The sequence below is a fragment of the Enhydra lutris genome, unplaced genomic scaffold (assembly GCF_002288905.1).
Source record: "Enhydra lutris kenyoni isolate GAN:26980312 unplaced genomic scaffold, ASM228890v2 scaffoldscaffold2, whole genome shotgun sequence".
Classification (NCBI taxonomy): domain Eukaryota; kingdom Metazoa; phylum Chordata; class Mammalia; order Carnivora; family Mustelidae; genus Enhydra; species Enhydra lutris.
Window position 1 is genome coordinate 20,751,341 of NW_019154086.1, and position 20,205 is coordinate 20,771,545.

A 20,205-nucleotide genomic window follows, 5' to 3' on the forward strand; every position below is an offset into this window, starting at 1 on the left:
GAAACTGATGCTTAAATGGGTTTAGATGAATTAGATGAATTGCCTGAATTAATTATTTGCAGAGTTGGGACCAGCAACAAGACCTCCCAACTTAAAGTTCAGTCTTCTGTTTACTATGTGGCATCTTACCGCTGCATTGGTTTGGCTGGGAGGAATGACTAGCATTAACTCCACCATCATTTGTTGATTTAAAATAAAATAGCATCCTTAATGGTTACTTGCCTGTGAGCTTAGTTTCCATCCCCACCCCCACTCCCTCCATGGTGTCTTTGATGTGATTTTGTGCTGGAAAGTCCCTTGTGTGTGTCACTATTTTACAAGTATAGTTATCCGTATCATTTATGGTACTTATGTTCTATAAAGTCATCATAAACACTGAATTAGTGAATATTGAACCATTTCTCTCAGGGAAAATATAGAATTTAGTTTCTGTGAGCCTCTGGTCACAACATCTTCATTAACTGATTAATACATAATCTTGTTTTATGTGTGTTTCTGTTTAAAGAACTGTATTAATATACTCAATATATTGTTGACTTACTATTTTTAATATTATATTTAATATATGTTGTTGATTCATTAACACTCAACTCATGTTAAACAGCACTATAATCATGCCTGTACAAAGCTTATCTGGCACACTGTTTTCTCTATATGTCATACCACAGTCTTCTTGCACTTGGGAACACAGGATAGCACTTCAACACTATGCTTGAGGGTCGTTTTAAATGGCAAAATCATTAAGAAAAAGCACAAAAATGCAAAAATAGTGCCACTAAACAGAACACAAAAAAGGAAGTTACTTACAGTGTTCTTTTGGAACAAGAATGTATAGTGTCACCTTGTTTGGCCTCAGCGGGGAACCTTCATAATCAGGTGACTCAAATTTTTCACTGTCCTGCACATGTTTGTGATGACCATGGAAACATTGCAGGTACTGATTCTGGCGTTACAAATTTTAGTGAGTAGATGAATTCCAAATAGGAAATCCACAAATATTGAGATCAACTCAAGGGCTGTGTGTGACACCTGTACCTGAGAGAGATTAGAAGTGTCCCCATGGCCACTGAAGTAGATGGGGCTTGTTTCACGCCTTTTATGTTCTTTAAACAAGTGATTTACAAAGGGAGGAGTATGTAAAGTTTGAAAATAACAATACTTGTCCCACTTACTTTCATTGAATGATGTTGAATTTCAAAGAATAAAAGAGGATGTGAGAATTTTATGCTCATGAAGGAAGCTATAGCTTTGAAAATATTGAGAAACCTAGGTTTTGGTTTGTCTTTAGAATGAGAGTCTTCTAAGGTCCTGGGTGGGCTATTGTTGACTCTGAAAATGATGCAATTTTATATTCAGCTTGTCCTGGTTCTGCAGTCAAAAATGTCATGCTAGCCTGGCTCAAGACTTAAGAGACACGTACATGGTACAGGCATGCATATGTGTGCACATGTGCCCAGCCTCATAGAAAGTATAGAGGAGGAGCAGTGTGCAGTGGAGAATGAAATGAGGTAATTGTCATTCCTTCCCCATTTATTCCTTGAAGTTAATATGTGTGATGCAGTAAAAACCGCCAGGATACCCAAGGCCTAGACCAGAGTTTGAGAATTTAAATGTTTGTATGAAGGAAACAAAGGAGCAATTCACCCCAATAAGAAAACAGAGAGGAGGGAGATGGCAGGAAGCATGAGTTCTTTCTAAAGGGGGCAGCAGCTTTATGGGAATGGAGGCAGAAAGTTGCTGATATGTTAGGGGAGGACAACACATTTAAAATTTTATGTGAACACAGATTTTTAAATGTTGGTAGCTTGTGTGAAATATAATTTAAATATTGCATTGGTTTCTAAGTAATTTGGCTGGTCTTTGTTTCTGAGTTGTGGGGAGAAGCTTTTATACCCTTGGAATTCCCCGAGTGGTAGGAGTGCCTTTCTTGTTCATGGTGGGCCCCTCACAGTTTGTGAGGTGGCTAATAGTATGAGGTGACTCAGTCCGGGGCTGTTCATGCCAGGAAGAACAAACATAGGGTTATCAGTCCAGCCTCCTGGGAAGGGGGAAGGGGTAGGCTGGGTGGGCAGAGACTGATACATGATTTAGCTGATCATACTGATATAATGAAACCCCAGTAGAAACTCTGGACACACTGATACTTGAATGAACTTTCCTGATTTGTAATAATCTGTCTTGTCACATAGCAATATGTTGGGAGAATAAATCCCTGAGGACCCAGGAGAGGACAATGGAAGCTCCACATCTGGGACCCTCCCAGACTTCACTCTATGCATCTTTCCTTCTTACTGGTCCTGATTTGAATCCCTTTGCTACGATAAGACTGTAATTATAAGTATTGGATTTTTCTGAGTTCTGGGAGTCATCCTAGCAAATTATCAGACTTGAGAACCCCTAAATTTGTAGCCAGCAGCTTAGAAGGGAGGGCGGCCTGGGATCCTCGAACTTGTGGCTTGTATCTGATGTAAAGGCAGTCTTGTGGAGGATTGTGCCTTTAACCTGTGAAGTTTGGCGAAACTTGGGTTGTTGTTGTCAGAAGTCATTGCAATGGGCCAATCAAAAAACCTTTTGAGGTAAAATCTCTCCCGTCATAGGCTAATTTATGTCCTTTGGCCTAGGCAAATTCCCCAGTACCAGAGGTCAATTAGGTATTCCCTAGAAGTGTAGGGGTTTGGGCCATCCCACCAGTTCGAGGCCTACCCAGGATAATTGAATTTGAGAAGAAGTTATGCTGTTGGTATCTTTTATAGGCCCTTGAGTATATTGCTGGAGACAGAAATTTCAAAATTAAACTTAAATAATATTCTGAAATAGTAATGCTACTCCTTCCCCCTATATAGGGCCTATGGTATTTTCCCCAGGGTTCTGCCTGAGGGATGAGCCTATTGTCCCTCAGTGTCCATTCTGTCAGATCCTGGTGGGACTGTGAGCAGGATTCTACCATCACTTGGTGGAATTGAGGCCATTTTCTCCCTACCATTCCACTTTCCTGGTTTAGCTCTCCCCTTCTAGAAAGTTATCAGAGTGTACAGTGTCATTTGTGTTGCCTCAAATTCTAATTTCTTCCTGGAGAGAAAAAGGAAACAGGAAGAAAGGGTATCCTTGTGGTCAAGTATTTTTATTTAGCTTGTGTTCTGACCTAGCTGGGAGATTAGTGTAAGTCACCCTGTTTCAGATTCCACGTCTGTTGAGTGGCTATATTAAGACTTACCTGGAACAGTGTTATCTAAGAGAAGAGAAGTAGGCCTTATTCTCTTACTTTGCAAAGAACGATTTTATAGCACTTGACTGGGAGTGTTTTGGCTACTCTAGCAGGGAGAGTTTTGATTTGTGTTAGGTATATAGGTAAGAGATGTGTGGATAAGGATGGAAATGCTAATGGTTTGAGAATTTTTTTAATATATTCCTGATGATGAACCTGATGCACGTCTGTTATAAGAAATGTTGGTCTCTAGATGTATGTTAGTGTTGTCAAGAAAGGCAGTCTTGCTTCACATGCTCCAAGGTGGGAGAAAAAAAGCTGAGAATTAAATGATTGGTTCTGCTTTTTCCTGGAGTTTTGTAGTAAGTGGGTGTGGCTAGGATCTTCCATCTTCCAGGGAGCTTTTGTAGATAAGGAAGAACTTTACTGTTTGTTCTTTCATTAATGTTAATTTTGAAAAAAAAAAATGTTTCATTGATATTAAGAAAAGCTTCATAAACCCAGTTGTTAAGTGTCAAAACACTGATGACCAGCTGATTCCATTCTCTTTGACTTTTAGTTAAAAAGAAATCTGTTATATTTCCAAGAAACAAACCAAAAACAAAACCAAAAAAAAACAAAGAGTTTATGCAATAATTTAATATGTGTTATTGGGGTGTATAATTTGGAAATAAAATTAAGTCCTAGGAATGCATATAAGAGATTTATGAAATTGAAGAAATGTATACGACCTATTTGCTTTCCTCCCTAATCATAAAACTAAAATATGTTTGTGCGTAAAGAGTATTTAAATGAAGAAATAAAATAATCTGGAAAAAAAAAAAAAGAAAGAAATGTTCTCTATGTTTACTATCCTGTATTCTGTCTTGAGGCCTATACATTTTTACTTTGGTGGTATTTATGGGTGTACCCTGGCTGTTGATATAGATCTTCCTTGACTTAAGATGGGGTTATGTCCTGATAGCCACATTGTAAGTTGAAGGTATCATAAATTAAAAATACATTTAATACATCTAACCCAGTGAATATCATAGCTTTCCCTAGCCTACCTTAAATGTGTTCATAATACTTACATTAGCTTACACTTGGGTCAAATCTCTAAAGTAAAGCCTATGTTATAATAAAGTGTTGAATATCTCATGTTATTTGTTGAATACTGTGCAGAAAGTGAAAAAACAGAATGACTATGTATGGATACAGAATTGCTTTAAGTGTATTGGTTGTTCACCCTGTGATTGTGTGGCTGACTGGGACCTGTGGCTTGCTGTCACTGCCCAGCATCTCGAGAGAGCATCTCACCATATATTGAAAGCCCAGGAAAAGATCAAAATTCAAACTTTCAAATATGGTTTCTACTAGAAGTATCCATATCGCTTTTGCACCTTCCTAAAGTAAAAAAGTTGTACGTCGAGCCATTGTAAGTCATGGACTGTCTGTATTTGTAATGTTAAAATGCATAATTATCGCTATTGAAAGCAATTTTAAGAAAACATCAAAAAATGCAACAATGAAGAAATTAAAAATACTGAATTTTTCATATCAATTTTGGAATGAGGATATTGTAGCTAAAGTGAAAAACATTATACACATCTTTTGCATAAAATAGTTACATTCATCTCACAATCACTTTTTAGAGCTCAAGTAGCTTACCAAAGGACTTATTTTCAACCTTGGAAGAAAAACTCAATTAAAGCTGCAATTGAACTATAATAGCACCAAGGAGTTCAACTTGACCTCACATGCTAGATGATAATCATCTCTCAAGTGTACAAACAAGGAAGCGTAGTTATCAAAGAATGAGAAATACATTTGTTCAAAGACCATTTACTGCTTTAACAAGAGGTGAAAGCTTGCCAGAAATGTATAAACACCTAACACAGTGCTATTCATAGGCTTAACGTGTTCAAAGACTTGGGGGGCAATTTAAAAATATCTTTGAAGTTGTGAGTATTCATCATCATATCTAATAATGCTTACTTTCTAGAGCCCCTTTCCAAGGAGGGCAAAGCAATTTATCTGACTTATTTTCATGACATCCTTGTGAGATAAGGCAACTACCATTATCTCCCTTTTGCAAATGGAGAAACTGAAACACTGGGAGGTAAAATCACTTGAAGTAGGTCAGTAGCTGGCCCAAGAATTTAAGCACACACATTAAAGCTTTTAATTCCCATTTTAGTTTAACTACAGAAAACTAAACAAAGAATCAAAAAACAAGAATCTCATACTTTTTCTCTCTCTTTTTAAGTTAAAGGATAATTAATGGTCAATCAATTTTTCCTTGTCAGCTTTGGTTAGGAAAACAGTCGTAGATCAGGCTTTTCACAATAACTAGGATCTTATTACATTAGAATGGATGAAATATTTGCAAAACTATGACGTTCACTTAACAAATACTTAATGGTATTCTGTAACATGTTGCATTGTTCAGGATGTTAAGATTTCAAAGGTGAAAAACATTCCCCATTTTTAAAGGTCTTCCTGAAGAGAAAGATTATATAAGTAGATTATATATGGCAGTTCAGTATTATTTAAATTTAACCAAATTCTTCATTTTATCCCTCCAATCTATTTCTTCCTCTATTTTCCCATCTCTGTAAGTGCCACTGCTGTACGCTCAGTTGCTCAAACCATTAATCTGGCCACCATCCATGACTAGCATTCCCCACATTCCACCATATGCTCTGGTCTATTTTGAAAACATACCCTGAAGCTTTTTAGTCTAACTCATCTCTTTGCAGGTGGCTGTAAACACCCCTGACTAGCCTCTCTGCTTATCTTGTCCCCTACTCACCACCAAATCATTTTCCAGAATACAAGGGTGATCTTTTTTTTTAGATTTTATGTATTTGTTTGACAGACGTTGGGGTGAGGGAGAGGATAAGCAGGGGGAGAGGCAGGCAGAGGGAGAGGGAGAAGCAGACTCCCCACTGAGCAGGGAGCCCAATGTGGGGGCTCATCCAAGGCTCTGGGATCATGACCTGATCCTGAGAACAGGACCTGAGCCAAAGGTAGATGCTTAACCCACTGAGCCACCCAGGCGCCCCCAATGGGTGAGCTTAATTATAGTGCAAATAGAATCATGTTTCTTCTCTATACAACCCATCAGTGGTTTCACGTTGTATTCAGAATAAAATCCAGAATTCTTGTCAAGGTTTTGCAGGAGCTGATCCTTGCTTACCTCCCGACCTCATTTTACCCTTCTTCTCCTCTTGCAGTGTGCTCTAGCCACTCGGGCCTCCTGCTTCCAAGTTCCCAGGACTTGCCAAGCTCTTTCTCACCTTAGGTCCTCTGCTGAAATTGCCCTGCCCCAGCACTTGCAGTTTGTGGCTACCTTCTCATTCTCATCTCAGCTTAGATACTACTTCCTTGGAAGCCTCTCTGACCTCCTTTTCAAGTAGGTTCTCTTTCCTATTATGACATTATTTGGGACCACAGCGCCCCGACGCAGCTGGACACGAAGCCCCGGGGGCAAACTTTACTGGGCTGCTTCCATGCACGCTGCACTGAGGGGCAAGGGAGACAATTCCTACCGTAATTTTTTTTTTTTTATGGTGGCTTAAAACATTAGGCATTTATTTTTCTCAACAAGTCTTGAAGACACTAAAAAGTTTTTACTTTTAGTATCAATTGGTCACGTATCTAGGAGATGATTAAAGGATTTATCAAAGTCACTGCATAATTTATATTTCTCCTACAGATTTTTAGAGGCTTTTTTCCATTCTTTACATCCACTTCTCTACAGTTAGTATATGCTTATACGCCTTCAAGATTGAGAGTTCACTGAAATGTTTTCCTCGTTTGTAACAAATTATTTGCCTACAGTCTGTCTTTTGTACCAGGCTGTCAAGATAGGAGCAGGGACCACATCATTTATTCATTGATACATCCTTGGTGCCTAATAGGTAATCATTGCTCAATAATTATTTCTTAAATAAATGAGTGAGTGCCTGAGGACAGGCCACTTAAATGTCATTGCTGTGTTTTTTTGTTTTTTGTTTTTTTGTTTTTAAGTGAAGTAATCACTCACCCAACGTGGGGCTCAAACTCACAAACCCAAGATCAAGAGTCACGTGCTCCTCCCACTGAGCCAGACAGGCGCCCCTGTAATTACATTTTTACCAGCATAGGGGCAAGCGGCTAAGTAGGTATCTGCCAAGTAATAATGCTTTCTTTTTTTTTTTTTCCCAGTTATAAAGTTAATGTAACAGTATCACAAGAAAAGTTGAGAAGTGGAGAGCAATCATATTTCAATAAAACTCAAGTATTATTTGGTGTATTTCTTTCCAATCTCTTTTTAGATGTATGTTTTACATGATTATATCTGATAGGTACATTTTTACATAATTATTTTCCAAATTCCAAATTCTGCTCTTTTCACTCAGTAATAAATCACAAGCCTTTTTTTGTGATATTACAGCAACTTCAGATCCATTAGTTAATATTGCTGCTTAATGTTCCATTGAATGGATGTACGAAATCGACATAACACTTTGCCTATTGATGGACACTTAAGCTGTTGTCAATTTTTCCTCTGCTATAGTGAATATTTATTATGCACAACATTTGCCATGTGTTTAGATTATTCTCTCAATTACTAAGAGAGCCTGACTAACACAAGGGGTAGTAATTGGTTTGAAGGAGGATCACCCATGCTTGTATAGTGTCTTTGGATAATCCACCTAATTTGCTTTGTCATCCAAAATTTCCCCCAGAATTTTTCTTGATCACCATAAACATCTGCTTACGCACAGCATTAGATCTGGCCACAGCTGCAGGCCTTGGGTAAATGTGCAGATTGAGTCACTGAATCTTTCCCAGAGTCTTTCTTCTAAAATGAGAGACACATTATACATTCCCTGTCTTATTTCTTCATTCTCTTTCCTATCTTGCTTTCATGGTCAATCAGTTTTAACAAAGCAGGAGATAAGAGCTGACAGGGAGAACGAGACGGGGTGGGGAGAGTGGGAGGGATGGAGGGGGAGAAAGAAAGAGAGGGTGTGGAGGCATGGGGGGGTGGTGGAGAATGGTTCAAAATGCTAAGTCTGTTTCTCAGAAGGTTTTGTTTGTAGTTCTAAGTTATAGGGACTGAGGAAATGAACACAGAGCCTGGATATGGACATGGACATTCTACTTTATTCTCTCTTCCTGCATTCACTTGCCGCTATGCATTGTGGGTGGAATGGACTGACCTTGGCCTTATCTGGGTGGTTCTGATCCCATCTTCCTTGCCATTGTGATCAGTTCTGGGATGGGTCCAACTGGAACAAGTCGAGCACTTCACTTTAATGGTTGAGTGAAGTTAATGTCTCTCTCCTCGGATGGGAATGAAGAAGCAGGAAATCAATGTTGCTGCTACCTGCAATTAGAAAGGAAGCCACCGTGAGGACAGAGTCATCACTTAAAGGTGGAATGCAGAGAAACGAAGGAATGGGGGTGGAGCTCTTGATGGACTGTACTTAAAAATTTGTTCTGCTTCTGGAATTTCCGAATACATGAACTGCTACATCACCTTGTTTAAGCCATTTGAGGTTGATGTTTTTGTTGCTTCCACTCACAATTACCTGTACTGTTGCAGAAGGACTGGCATGACTGCTTTATGATTGCTATCTTGCCAAGTAATCTTACTGTGGCCCTGTCCCAGAAGAGGGGTGACGGTGGCTTCTGTCCTAGAATGGGATGTTCTCTCCAGCACAGGAGGCCTGCCACAGAACTTCTGGACCTGCTCTTCTCCCACTTTGTGTTCTCAGGCCCTGGACACAATGATAGGTGGCATTGCCATTTCTGAAGACAGGACTTGCAACTTTCAGATAGTGGATTTTTTTTTTAAGATTTTATTTATTTGACAGAGAGAGACGCACAGAGAGAAAGGGAACACAAGCAGAGGGAGTGGGAGAGAGAGAAGCAGGCTTCCTGCTGAAGAGGGAGCCCGATGCAGGGCTTGATCCTAGGACGCTGAGATCATGACCTGACCCGAAGGCAGTCACTTAACGCCTGAACCACCCAGGTGCCCCTCAGATACTGTATTTGCAAGTAAATGTTCTCCTCTTAAAAAGGTTTTATAACTACCAAATGCCAAGGATATGGTTTGTGATGATTTATAGTAGATAATATTTATATAATTTAACATAGACATATTTTATTTTAAAACTGTACAATAGAATTTATAAACATATGAATAATATATCAAATAGCAGAGGCACAGAAGCTGTAATTCTGAGGCAGAAGCAACTAGGACAACAGCCCCAGGCTATTCAGGGATGTAGGTCCAAAGGCTAGGAATTTGGAACCACAGGGCAAGCTTGGAGCGTTTGTTCTTGGAGGTGAAAAAAATTGTGTGTGTGGGTGTGCATGAGAAACGGCAATGAAAACTCACAGTTCTCCTGCCCTTCTCCATCTCCCACTCCCATTCCATCCTTTCCCCATTACTAGCTCTCACCTTACTCAGCTGGTTGTTTACAAAGAGAGATTCACATGAATGAAGTTGTAACCGAAGTGAGACTACCTGTCTAGTTTAATTTTGTCTTAAAGTTAATGTTTTAAGAGTTAATGCATGTTATTGGGTGACTGTCCAAGGTGTTATTCCTGTGATGGAGTAAGTCTTCCTCTGGTATTTTTTTTGCAACAAACTGACTCTAGCAAAAAATGGCACTGCTGATGATAATGCTTCTGAGTGGTGACTCCCAAATCAACAGGGCTCCCCTTTGGGCCAGACAGAATGGTGTTCCTTAATCAGAAAGATTGTTTTGACCTCTTTATTGATGGAATTTTCTCTGTTAGTGCAAGATATGGAATTCAAACCGAGTTATATAGAGAGCAAAGGAGAGGAACAGAGGGAATGGTTTGAATTCACCAGGTCTCTCTACTTTTCTCCACGCCGGGCTTCACTTTGCCTTTTCCCAGCACTAACTCTGACCTTTCTTGGTTGTTTGGTCTTTGTCTTAGAGATTCAGATGATGATTTTTTAATAGGGCACAAAGACCCAGCTATATTATTCTCAATTTCACACTATTTATAACAGTATTTCCCAAAGGTATTCTGTAGGATGTTTGATTATTTTTTTTTCTGTTTGCTTATTCGTGTATTCATTCATCTAATAAACATTTATTGAGTACCTGTTATGTTAGGTGCTGGGAATGCCAGGCACTGGGTGATCAAACCTCAGGGTCCCTGGCAGTAAACTGGAGAAGACACATAGTGACAAGGAAGCCAGCAAATATGTAATTACAGAGTATGAAGGAAGTGAACAGGGGGATGGGCTAGGGAGGACTTACGGAGTGGGTGGAGGAGAGAAGTATATATATTTGGATCATATTTTGTAGGTAGATCTATGAGAGAAATTTCATGAAATGGTTATGAGAGAGTGGAAGAGAGAACTGGGCATGATTCCAGGTTTCTGGCTTGAGCAAATGGAATAAATACAGATGGGATTTAATAAAATGAGGAAAACAGGTTTTTTAGAAAAATCAATGATTCACTGTTTTCTTGTTGAGTGAGATGAGAAATGTCTAAGCGGAAGTATTTATAGAGTTGCCATAAATCCTGGTTTGTATATAAGCAGGGCCTGCTTGTGCTGATCATTTCAATGTAATTATTATTATTTTTTTCAAATCTTCAAAATAGTCTTTATTCTACATTTTTAGTGTAAAAAATCCACAAGTTAAGTGCACCACAGTGTAGAGAGAGACATACAACGCTGAACTTCCGTAACAGTCAATGGTACAGTCAAACATCACATGGACAGAACACAAAATTTAGATGAACTGAAATTATAAGATAAAATAAAATAAAATTCAATTTCAGAAAACAAAAATCAAAATATTAAGGATCCCTGAAATATTCTTAACCCTAATGAGATTTTACTGGACTCAAGTCATTTTGTAGTGAGGGACTCATAATATGACCCCATTAAACCGGCTGAGGAATTCTTGGGAGCCATGAAGGCCTACATGAGATACTCTGACAATGAACGGTAACCAGTTTTTGGGTTGCGAAAACTTCCCCTAATTTGGCTCTAATGTCATCAGGCTTTTGAAATGCATCCTCCTCCTTGCCCCCACATTTTTAAACAAAACTGTTTACAGTTTGCATTGATACCCTTGGTTCAAATAGAGCTCTGTTTTTCTGGCACCGAAGCAAATTGGAGTTTGGTTCACAGACGAAGAAACAACCTGTAAGGAGGGTCTGAGGGGCACCCTCCACTTTTGCCTGAGGAGATGCAAAAGCAGAAGTAATGGGGCCTGTGCTTGGGGCACAGAGGGGGTTTCAGAGGATCCTTGTGAAAGACTAGTTAAAAGATGGCAAGTGGGGACAAGTGCAAGGAGAGATGGAAGTTAGTCTGACTGGCTTTCTGTCCTGCACCATTGATTCAATGGAGATTGGAGGGAAGGAACTGGAAGACTAGGGGTAAGGGTGCGCCATGGGGCAAAGGAGGGAAAGGCAGACAACTAATGCATTTCATTTATAACAAGTAATAGAAATCAAAGACTTAAAGGAGATTAAAGACCAATCAGAATAATTTGGCAACTTTAATTCTTAGGAAGATCAAAGTTCCTTCCAAACCTAATTTGATGTTTTATTACTAAGAGCGAAGACCAGTATGGTACAGTAGTACTCCAGAGGAATTAAAGGAAGATCCTCAGGGCTGCTTTACCCACATTCATTTTATGAATGGATGCCTCCCCTACCTCAAAATGCTTTAAGGAGTTACTGCTACCATAACATGGTTCCTTATTAAGTTTGAAAAGTGCCTGAAAGTTTGGGCACCAGAAAGACACCCCAACAACATGTGTCTAAACTGCAACTTCAGGTTAATATGACTAAAGCAGTTACATTGTGAGAAGTGCTGAAGGTATGTGATGTCTTTCCCCGCACGGAGGTGACCTTGGTTCTTCACCAGATGGTGTAGCCACCATCTGAGCCACCCATGAAGAAGTTTCCCTTCTGCTGAGTTACGAGGACATTGGCTCCCTGTACGACTGCAAGCTGAGCGGCGTTGGGAGGGCATCCAGGGGGTGGAGGAGGAATGTTGCCAGCAGTAGCCCCAGCTCCAAATCTGGCACCTGCATCATACCCTCTTTCCACCAGCACGGCTGAACCAGGCGGATAGATTGGACCAACTGGATAATAAGCCATAGGGATTGTAGAACCTAACGGTCCAACAGCCACAGACTGGGTCATGGGAAGATACAGTGAGGCGCCAGGAAATGCAGCAGACATGGTGGGGACTGTGGCGGCCCCGGGGTGCACGAAGCTTGGATGATAGAGCTCGGAGTAGGCAGGTGGAGCATCAGTATAGGGTGGAACCTGAGGAAGATGCAAGGTCTGAGGGTACACGGGATTCCCAGGAGGCTGCAGAGGGTAGGTTGGCTGCATTGGATATTGATCTTTGCTGTTCATGGTGGCTGCTGGTCCCGTTTGGCTCCGCGTCGCGGACGGTTATTTTTTTCGTCCTCTTCCTGTTCGTAGTCATTTGCGTGTCACGTGACGATTCGTCCTCCCAGTGTAATTTTTTTTTTTAAAGATTTTTTCTTTGTTTATTTGAGAGAGAGAGACAGAGAGACAGAGAGAGGGTGGGGGGAGGGGCGGAGATAGAACCTCAAGCAGACACTGCACTGAGTGCGGAGCCCAACGTGGGGCTCAATCTCAGGATCCTGAGATCATGACCTGAGTTGAAATCAAGAGTCAGACGCTAGACCAGCTGAGTCACCCAGGCATCCTTATTCCAATGTAATTATTAATCCTGTTCCTTCTTATTCTCAAGAATCCCGGTTTGTGCAATACATTACAGGGTGTTGTATTGTAAGACTAGATTTGGTCAACTGGAGAGGTGTGATATTGTTTATAATAAAAAATACATATTGGTCTCCCACTCTATTTCTGGCACAGAGCTCCTAAAACATTTGAATTTCCTGAGTGGTAAGAGTGATAAAGATGTCTTGATATTCTCTAACAAACCCCTTTTAGGCATACCTGAGTTTACATCGATAAGGTAATTTTGGAGAGCAGCTAAGGATGGGTCTGTTTGCTAGGGGAATCCCCAGGTACTTAGGGGTTTGGAACTTTCAGTCCCCTCTCCTCCCTGACCAGCATATGAATTTAGAGCCTAGGTCATGTGCAAGGACTCCTTCATTCTTCTAATACTCAAATAACTATTTGTTGAATATTTGAAAATAATTATTTTATTTTAGTAGCATAAAAACATTATACTATAGCTACTATTAATCTGAATTTTATATAGGATAAAATCTAGGGTGAGCAAGGTCTGTGACACCCTCCTTTAAGTAATGTTGCTTCTGTACTTCCAGCCCCACTATGACCCAAGTGACTTGTTCTTCTTTCTAACCTTTAGTGGGTGGCAGGAGAGGAGCGATAGCCATGCTTTCATTGCACTGAAATTTAGAGTATTAGCTTGAGTGTCTGATGGGATTTCTCCTTTGGGAGCTCTCCCACAGTTTGATCTTACTGTTTGAGTATTTTTTTTTAAAGATTTTTTTTTTTTTTTTGACAGACAGGGCTCACAAGGGGGGGGGGGGGGGGGGGGGGGGGGGGGAGCAGGCTCCCCTGCTGAGCAGAGAGCCCGATATGGGGCTCGATCTCAGGACCCTGGGATCATGACCTGAGCCGAAGGCAGAGGCTTTAACCCACTAAGCCATCCAGGTACCCCGAGTATTCTTTTTTTTTTTTTTTTAAATGTTGTTCTATTATTATTTTTTTAAGATGTTATTTTTAAGTAATTTCTACACCCAACATGGGGCTCGAACTCACATCCCTGAGATCAAGAGTTGCATGCTCTACTTACTGACTGAACCAGCTAGGCACCCCTAGTGCTTGTGTATTCTTTTTTTTTTTTTTTTTTTTTTTTTTGTGCTTGTGTATTCTTAATTTGAAAACCAACTCTTATATTCCAACAGTTATGAGTGTGGTAATGCAGAGACTATGGCTTTACATGTGAAATCTGAATTCACATGTGAATCTGGCCCAGAAAATCAGATTTATTGTCCCTGAAAGTAGAAGGAACATTGAATTGAGAGAGGATATCTGGGCTTAAATCTCAATTTTGCCACATAGTTTCTCAGTGGCACTGGGTAATTCACTCAAGTTTGAGCCTGTTTCCTGATCTCTAAAATGAGCTTACTAATATCTGCTCTTTCTAACTTACAAAGATTTCTACAGATTAGATTAGGCAAACCATGTGAGAGTACACGGATATGCAAATTTAAGTGACACAACTTCTTTCCTTAAAAGAAATATTTTGAGTCATCCCTTCATGTTCTGAAAATGAGAATAAAGGAAATTCATCTATATCCATGCAAGTGGCCTGATACTAATGTTAGGAATCTGGGGCAAAGTAGAAAACACAAAGAATGATATACAGAATTTCAATTGCTTAGAATTCAACTAACCCAAACCTTTAATTAATCAGGATTAGCTTTTAAATTTTCTGATTCTAAACCCCAGAAGAAATTTCTTCGATCTGTCTTATGATTCATCCCATGGTCCACCCATCTACAGTGCGTCACAGCGGGTAAGTGTGAGGACGATGTTGGAGGGAAATGTGGGATGAAAGGGTCCTTGATGACACAGATGCACTGCGATCTTTACTTACTCTGGAATCCCCTGCCCCTAGACTTTGTTACATGAGATTATAGATTTCTTTATTGTTCGAGGCTCCTTCAGTTGGGTTTAACTATTATTTGCAACCCAAAACATGTCAATATATTTGCCTCTACTCATTTTACATGAGATAATCTTTATTCTCGTTGAAGATAGGCTTTTATGAATCTTTGATCCCTTCCTCACTAGAACTAACACCCAAAGCCACAGATCTTCCCAGAAGCAGCACATAGTAGAAAACATAAAAACAAAAGTTCATTCTAGAATCAGAAATTTGTCTCCCCACTCACTTCATCTATTCTGTTGAACTCCTGATAATTGACTCTGCTCGCCTGAACTTGGGTATATCTCTGCTTTTTTTTTTTTTTTTTTTTTTTTTTTTGCCTCTGCTGCTGATTTGAGTTTGGCCATATATTGTCTAAACCAGGACAGTCTTTACCTATTTTAACCTCATCTTCTCCTACCTTCTCACTTGTATTTGGCCCAGCTCCTCTTTTCTTTACTAGATAACTGCATAATTACATATTTCATCCCTGGGAATCGTACCTATCCTTACTCAAGCAAAACAGGAAATTATCATTCTAGTGTTTTCATGAAGCTATTAAAAATTATGGAAATTTACATGTGAGAGCAAATGGCATCGAAGTCTAGCAGGGTACCTCATTTCCCAAGTCACATGGTAGATGATGGCAGTGCTAGATTCAACCCTGAGTCCATCTGTCTCCAAGTCTCTTTGGCTGCTAGTCATCATGTTTTTCATTTCTTACTTTCAAAACAGGAATAAAATCATACTGAACTTGAAAGAGAAGTCTTATTTAATTTCTTAAAAATCTAAACATACACTTACCATATGGTCCAGCAATCACACTCCTGGACATTTATCCCAGAGAAATGAAAACTTACGTTTTTACAACAACCTGTATGTAAGTGTGCAGAGCAGCTTTATTTTTAATAGCCCCAAACTGGAAATAACTCAAATGTCCTTTAGTGTGTGAGTGGTTAAACAAACTATCCATCCGTAACACGGATGTTACTCAATAAAAGACCAATGATACATACAACAACTTGGACGAATCTCCGGCATTATGCGGAGTAGAACAAGCCAGTCACCCAATGTCAGGTATTGTATGATTCCATTTCCATGACATTCTCTAACAGAATTACAGAGGTAGAGCACAGATTAGTGGTGGCCAGGAATGATGATGGTAGAGAAAGGGGAGGGTGTGTGTATCTATAAACTGGTAGCATGGAGGAGATATTTGTGACATAGTGTCATGTCTTGATTGTATTGGGGTTACATTAAGTCATATTTAATAAAATGACAACTATAGACCTACCTTATACCAACATCATTTTCCTGGTTTTGATGTTGTGCCATAGTTACGTAAGATGATCCCATTAGGGGTAAGTGGGTGAGGGTATTTGGGACTTCTTATGAATTGATAATTATTTCAAAATAAAAAGTTAAAAAAACTTTAACTCCCCTCTCCCTCCCTACCCCACTTCCCCAGTCCAGCTTGTCACTCAGCCAGAGACCAGTGTAGGGGTCCAGGACTGTCTCAAAATGTAGCCGGGTGGCATACCAATTATTTTTTGAGTTGAAGCTCCTCAGGGAAGAGCTGATGCAGGGACACTCAGACTCTCTTCTGTCCCCACTTAAAGCAGGAAATATATCTCCATGTGAAAAATACCTTCCTTCCCCCCCCCCCCCATTAAGGAGTAAAAAGATATCTTTACCACCAGAGTTAGGGACTTTAAAGCTGAGAGAGCTGTAGAAACAAACCTGATTACTTTTTAAAAAATCTACTATCTTGGGGCGCCTGGGTGGTTCAGTGGTTTAAGCCTCTGCCTTCGGCTCAGGTCGTGATCTCAGGATCCTGGGATTAAGCCCGGCATCAGGCTCTTTGCTCAACAGGGAGCCTGCTTCTCTCTCTCTCTGCCTGCCTCTCTGCCTACTTGTGATCTCTGTCTGTCAAATAAATAAATAAAATCTTAAAAAAAAAAAACACCTACCATCTCAGCTTAAATTCTTCTTAGAATTTCTTACTAATTAAAGCTCCCAAACATCTGTTTTCTTTATTCTGTCAACTCCTCACAGATTTATTGTCTCTTCATTTAAAATGTACGGAAACTGCCTGCCCTGGTCATTTCTTTGGGTCTCAATTTCACTATTGGACCTCCATATGTGTGTAATAAAACTTTGGCTTTTTTCTCCTGTTGGTCTGTCCCATGTCCGTTCCTAAGCCAGTTAGAAGAACCTGCGAAGAAAAAAGGAAATTTCTTCCTCTGGTACATTAGACTCTGTTCTTTCCCTTCTCCCCAAGTGTAAGTAGTCTTGGAGTCCTGTTCATCCGTTCTACTCGAGAGGATGTGTCTTTCTGCCTCCTCCCTGTGTCATACCCCCCAGCCTGACCTTCTGCTATAGTTCCCTGGTTGGCTTCCCATCCATCACCTATCTTTTACAATGCTGGTGACTTCGTTAAAATATGAGTCAGATCTTCTTATTTCCCTGCCCAAGAACCGTCAGTGGCTTCCTGATGCGCACAGCTTCAAATCAACTCTTGCTTGGCAAGCAAGAGTCTTCAGTTCCTGTTCTCCCCACTTTTTAAGAGCAATAAATCTGGGGGCGCCTGGGTGGCTCCGTGGGTTAAAGCCTCTGCCTTCAGCTCAGGTCATGATCCCAGGGTCCTGGGATCGAGCCCTGTATCGGGCTCTCTGCTCAGCGGGGAGCCTGATTTCCTCTTCTCTCTGCCTGCCTCTATGCCTACTTGTGATTTCTGTCTGTCAAATAAATAAGTAAAATCTTTAAAAAAAAAATTAAAAAAAAAAGAGCAATAAATCTGCATGTATAAATAAATAATTAAATAAAATCATAAATAAATCCTGAAGGTGTCTCCTCCCCATTTTTGGTAGATTAGAAGACAGTGGCTTAGCAAGTCAGAGTGAGTGCACTGGAAGGACAAGCTGACCCCAGTATGTGGGCTTCAAAGTTTCTCCCTTTCTATCAAGGCCACTCTCTGACCAGGGAGTGTCCACGGGACATTGCTGTTCCATGTTCCCTAGAGTATTATGGGGTAGGGCCCCTTTCTACTGGGATGTTAGCCCTGGGCCATCTGTGCAGGGTCTGAGCTATGGGATAATGAGAGTTCAGCTGACAACGCACACTCCACTACTTCTCTGCCTTTCAGCTGTTCTCCTATAACCTTTATTTTATATATCTTCCCTGCATGTATGACACTTAGGTGTATATGCCTGGAACTACCGATCATGATGAGCAGGCCCGCTGAGCGTGTGGTATCCTACAATGACCCGAAATTCTCAGCAAGTGTGCCCTCTGCTGGCTTATGTGCTGTGTGGTTTTCTACCATCTACACGTTCTCGGTTCCCGCCTTGACCACCAGACAGAAACATACATGCTATGGTTCATTTTGACAGAGGGCCCCTTCAGCCCTCTGTCAGGGAACTTCCCACATTGTTTCATAAACCCAGCGGTGAGGTTGCTTCCTTCTCACCTCGTCTAGACTGGGAAGCTCTTTGAAGGATGAGATGGTTTCAAGTAGAGTTTTGTACTTCGGATGCTCGTGGGAGCCTTGCACATGGCTGTTGCTCAGGACATATTTGTTAAATGAGTAAATAATTTATGACATGTGTCAGGGCCCTTTAAACAGTAATTACTATCTATAGCAGTGCTGATTATGATGAAAAACCTTAATGAAATCAGCAAGATAAGCCACATGAACCAGAATTGTTGATACAGCAAAATCAACGACCAATACATTAACTCCTCTTCAGACACACACACACACACACACACACACACACACAAAGGGCCACGTGAACACACACACACGCCTGTCTGCATTATACCCAGCACATAGTGTGCAGCCAGTTCTCACACTTAGACTAACACACTGCAAGACTGGGGTCTCTGTCCTTTCTTCTCACAGATGTCCCCACTGGAGGTTTGCTCCCCTCCACCTACATATGGTGCTTCACATCTGCTTCTCGAGACTGAGATAGCTGACACGGGACGTGGTGTGGTGCTTAGCTGTTGACAGAGTTAAATAAATATTCCTTAAAGGGGAACCTACTTTTTTATGTGCAAAACCAACTGCATTTCGGCCACCAAGTCATGTCCTCTAGCTCAACACCAGCTATCAGAATAAAGACAGGTCATTCTTCACATTGATAGATCTGGAGTCACAGAACTCTGTCTCTCCTTACTAGTAGGTGAGTTTTAATATGCTGGATGAATTCTCTGACTCAGATGCATTGCTTTTGTAGTAGCTTTCAGCCCTAAAGGGGCTTTCTCGAAATTTGAACTTAATTATGTACAAGAAAAGCCTAAAGAAGGCTGTGTTAACTACCTTATTTTTCTAAGGAAAATTTATTTATAGCTAAATCTAAAGTTAAAAACTGAGTTAGTCTTATGCATTTCTAATGGCTTTATGAAAACATAAGGAAAATAAATTAGATCTTAAATTTTGAAGTCAAGATAATGAAAAAGGGATAATTTACTTATACTTCATCTTTATTGTACTATCTAAAATTGTGTGCCAGATAGACACTGATGAAACAATGATTTGCTTTCAACTTCTTTTTTTTTTAAAGATTTTATTTATTTATTTGATAGGGAGAGAGAGAGAGAGAAAGCACAAGCAGGGGGAGCAGCAGACAGAGGGAGAAGCAGGCTCCCTGCTCAGCAGGGAGCCCGATTGGGGACTCGATCTCAGGACCCTGAGATCATAACCTGAGCCGAAGGCAGATGCTTAACTGATTGAGCCACCCAGGCACCCCTCACTTTCAATTTCTAATCTAAAATGGGAATAATTACACACAGCAATTTTTCGGATCTTAGGTAAGAAATTTTCCTGGTTTGCTATATTTTCTATTTTCTATCCTCTTTGGTTTTCAAACTACTTTATGAATACTAAGTGGGTGCATAAGTGAAGAGAAACTATTTTCACAAAGCCGTTTTTTTCCCTTTTAAATTTATGATCTGTCAAAACCATAGTAAGGCTGAAAAATTTTGGCTTAGCCATTTTATTTTTTCTCAACAGTAGATGGCAATATCTGTTCACCTGTAGCAAAAACCTCAATCACAGTTCTGACCATAGACTTTGATTTTCCCTCTCTCTCCTGTAGAGTGGAATCAGTCTATTTAAAACTGTAAAATCGAAGACAGAAGCAGTTTGCATGTCAGTACCGTCTTTTAAAATTTTGGTTGTAGGGGCACAAAAGTATATGAGTAGATGAAAACTATGCCTTCTTTCACTCCAGGGTAGAGGGGCTGGCGGTTCTATGAAAGGCGACTAGATCCTGTGAACAAAGACAGCCTAGAGGTAGACAATCTGAGGCAAGAACAAGAGGTTAAGCTAACAGTT

General features: G+C 40.3%; 1 protein-coding gene across 4 annotated transcripts; it reads right to left on the reverse strand.

Annotated features, from left to right (window-relative positions):
* Nucleotides 1-11,621: 11,621 nt before the first annotated feature.
* LOC111150724 (DAZ-associated protein 2-like) lies at nt 11,622-12,604 on the reverse strand. 4 transcript variants are annotated; one of them, XM_022508313.1, is made up of 2 exons: nt 12,455-12,604; nt 11,622-12,376 (listed from the first exon to the last, which is right to left on the reverse strand). In XM_022508313.1, exons 1-2 carry the CDS (start codon nt 12,602-12,604, stop codon nt 12,098-12,100), a joined length of 429 nt encoding a protein of 142 aa, XP_022364021.1. In that variant the 3' UTR covers nt 11,622-12,097. The 4 variants fall into 4 exon arrangements, with proteins under 4 accessions (XP_022364021.1, XP_022364013.1, XP_022363997.1 ...); XM_022508305.1 differs by having other exon boundaries at nt 11,622-12,347; nt 12,414-12,604; XM_022508289.1 differs by having other exon boundaries at nt 11,622-12,226; nt 12,304-12,604.
* Nucleotides 12,605-20,205: the final 7,601 nt, after the last annotated feature.

Bases quoted from the DNA above. Each gene is read 5' to 3' on its own strand.
- LOC111150724 (XM_022508289.1), bottom strand. From the start codon at position 12,604: ATGAACAGCAAAGATCAATATCCAATGCAGCCAACCTACCCTCTGCAG. The intron at 12,227-12,303 runs GTTCAGCCGTGC...GGCAACATTCCT, and splicing joins TGGTCCAATCTATCCGCCTG to CCTCCACCCCCTGGATGCCC.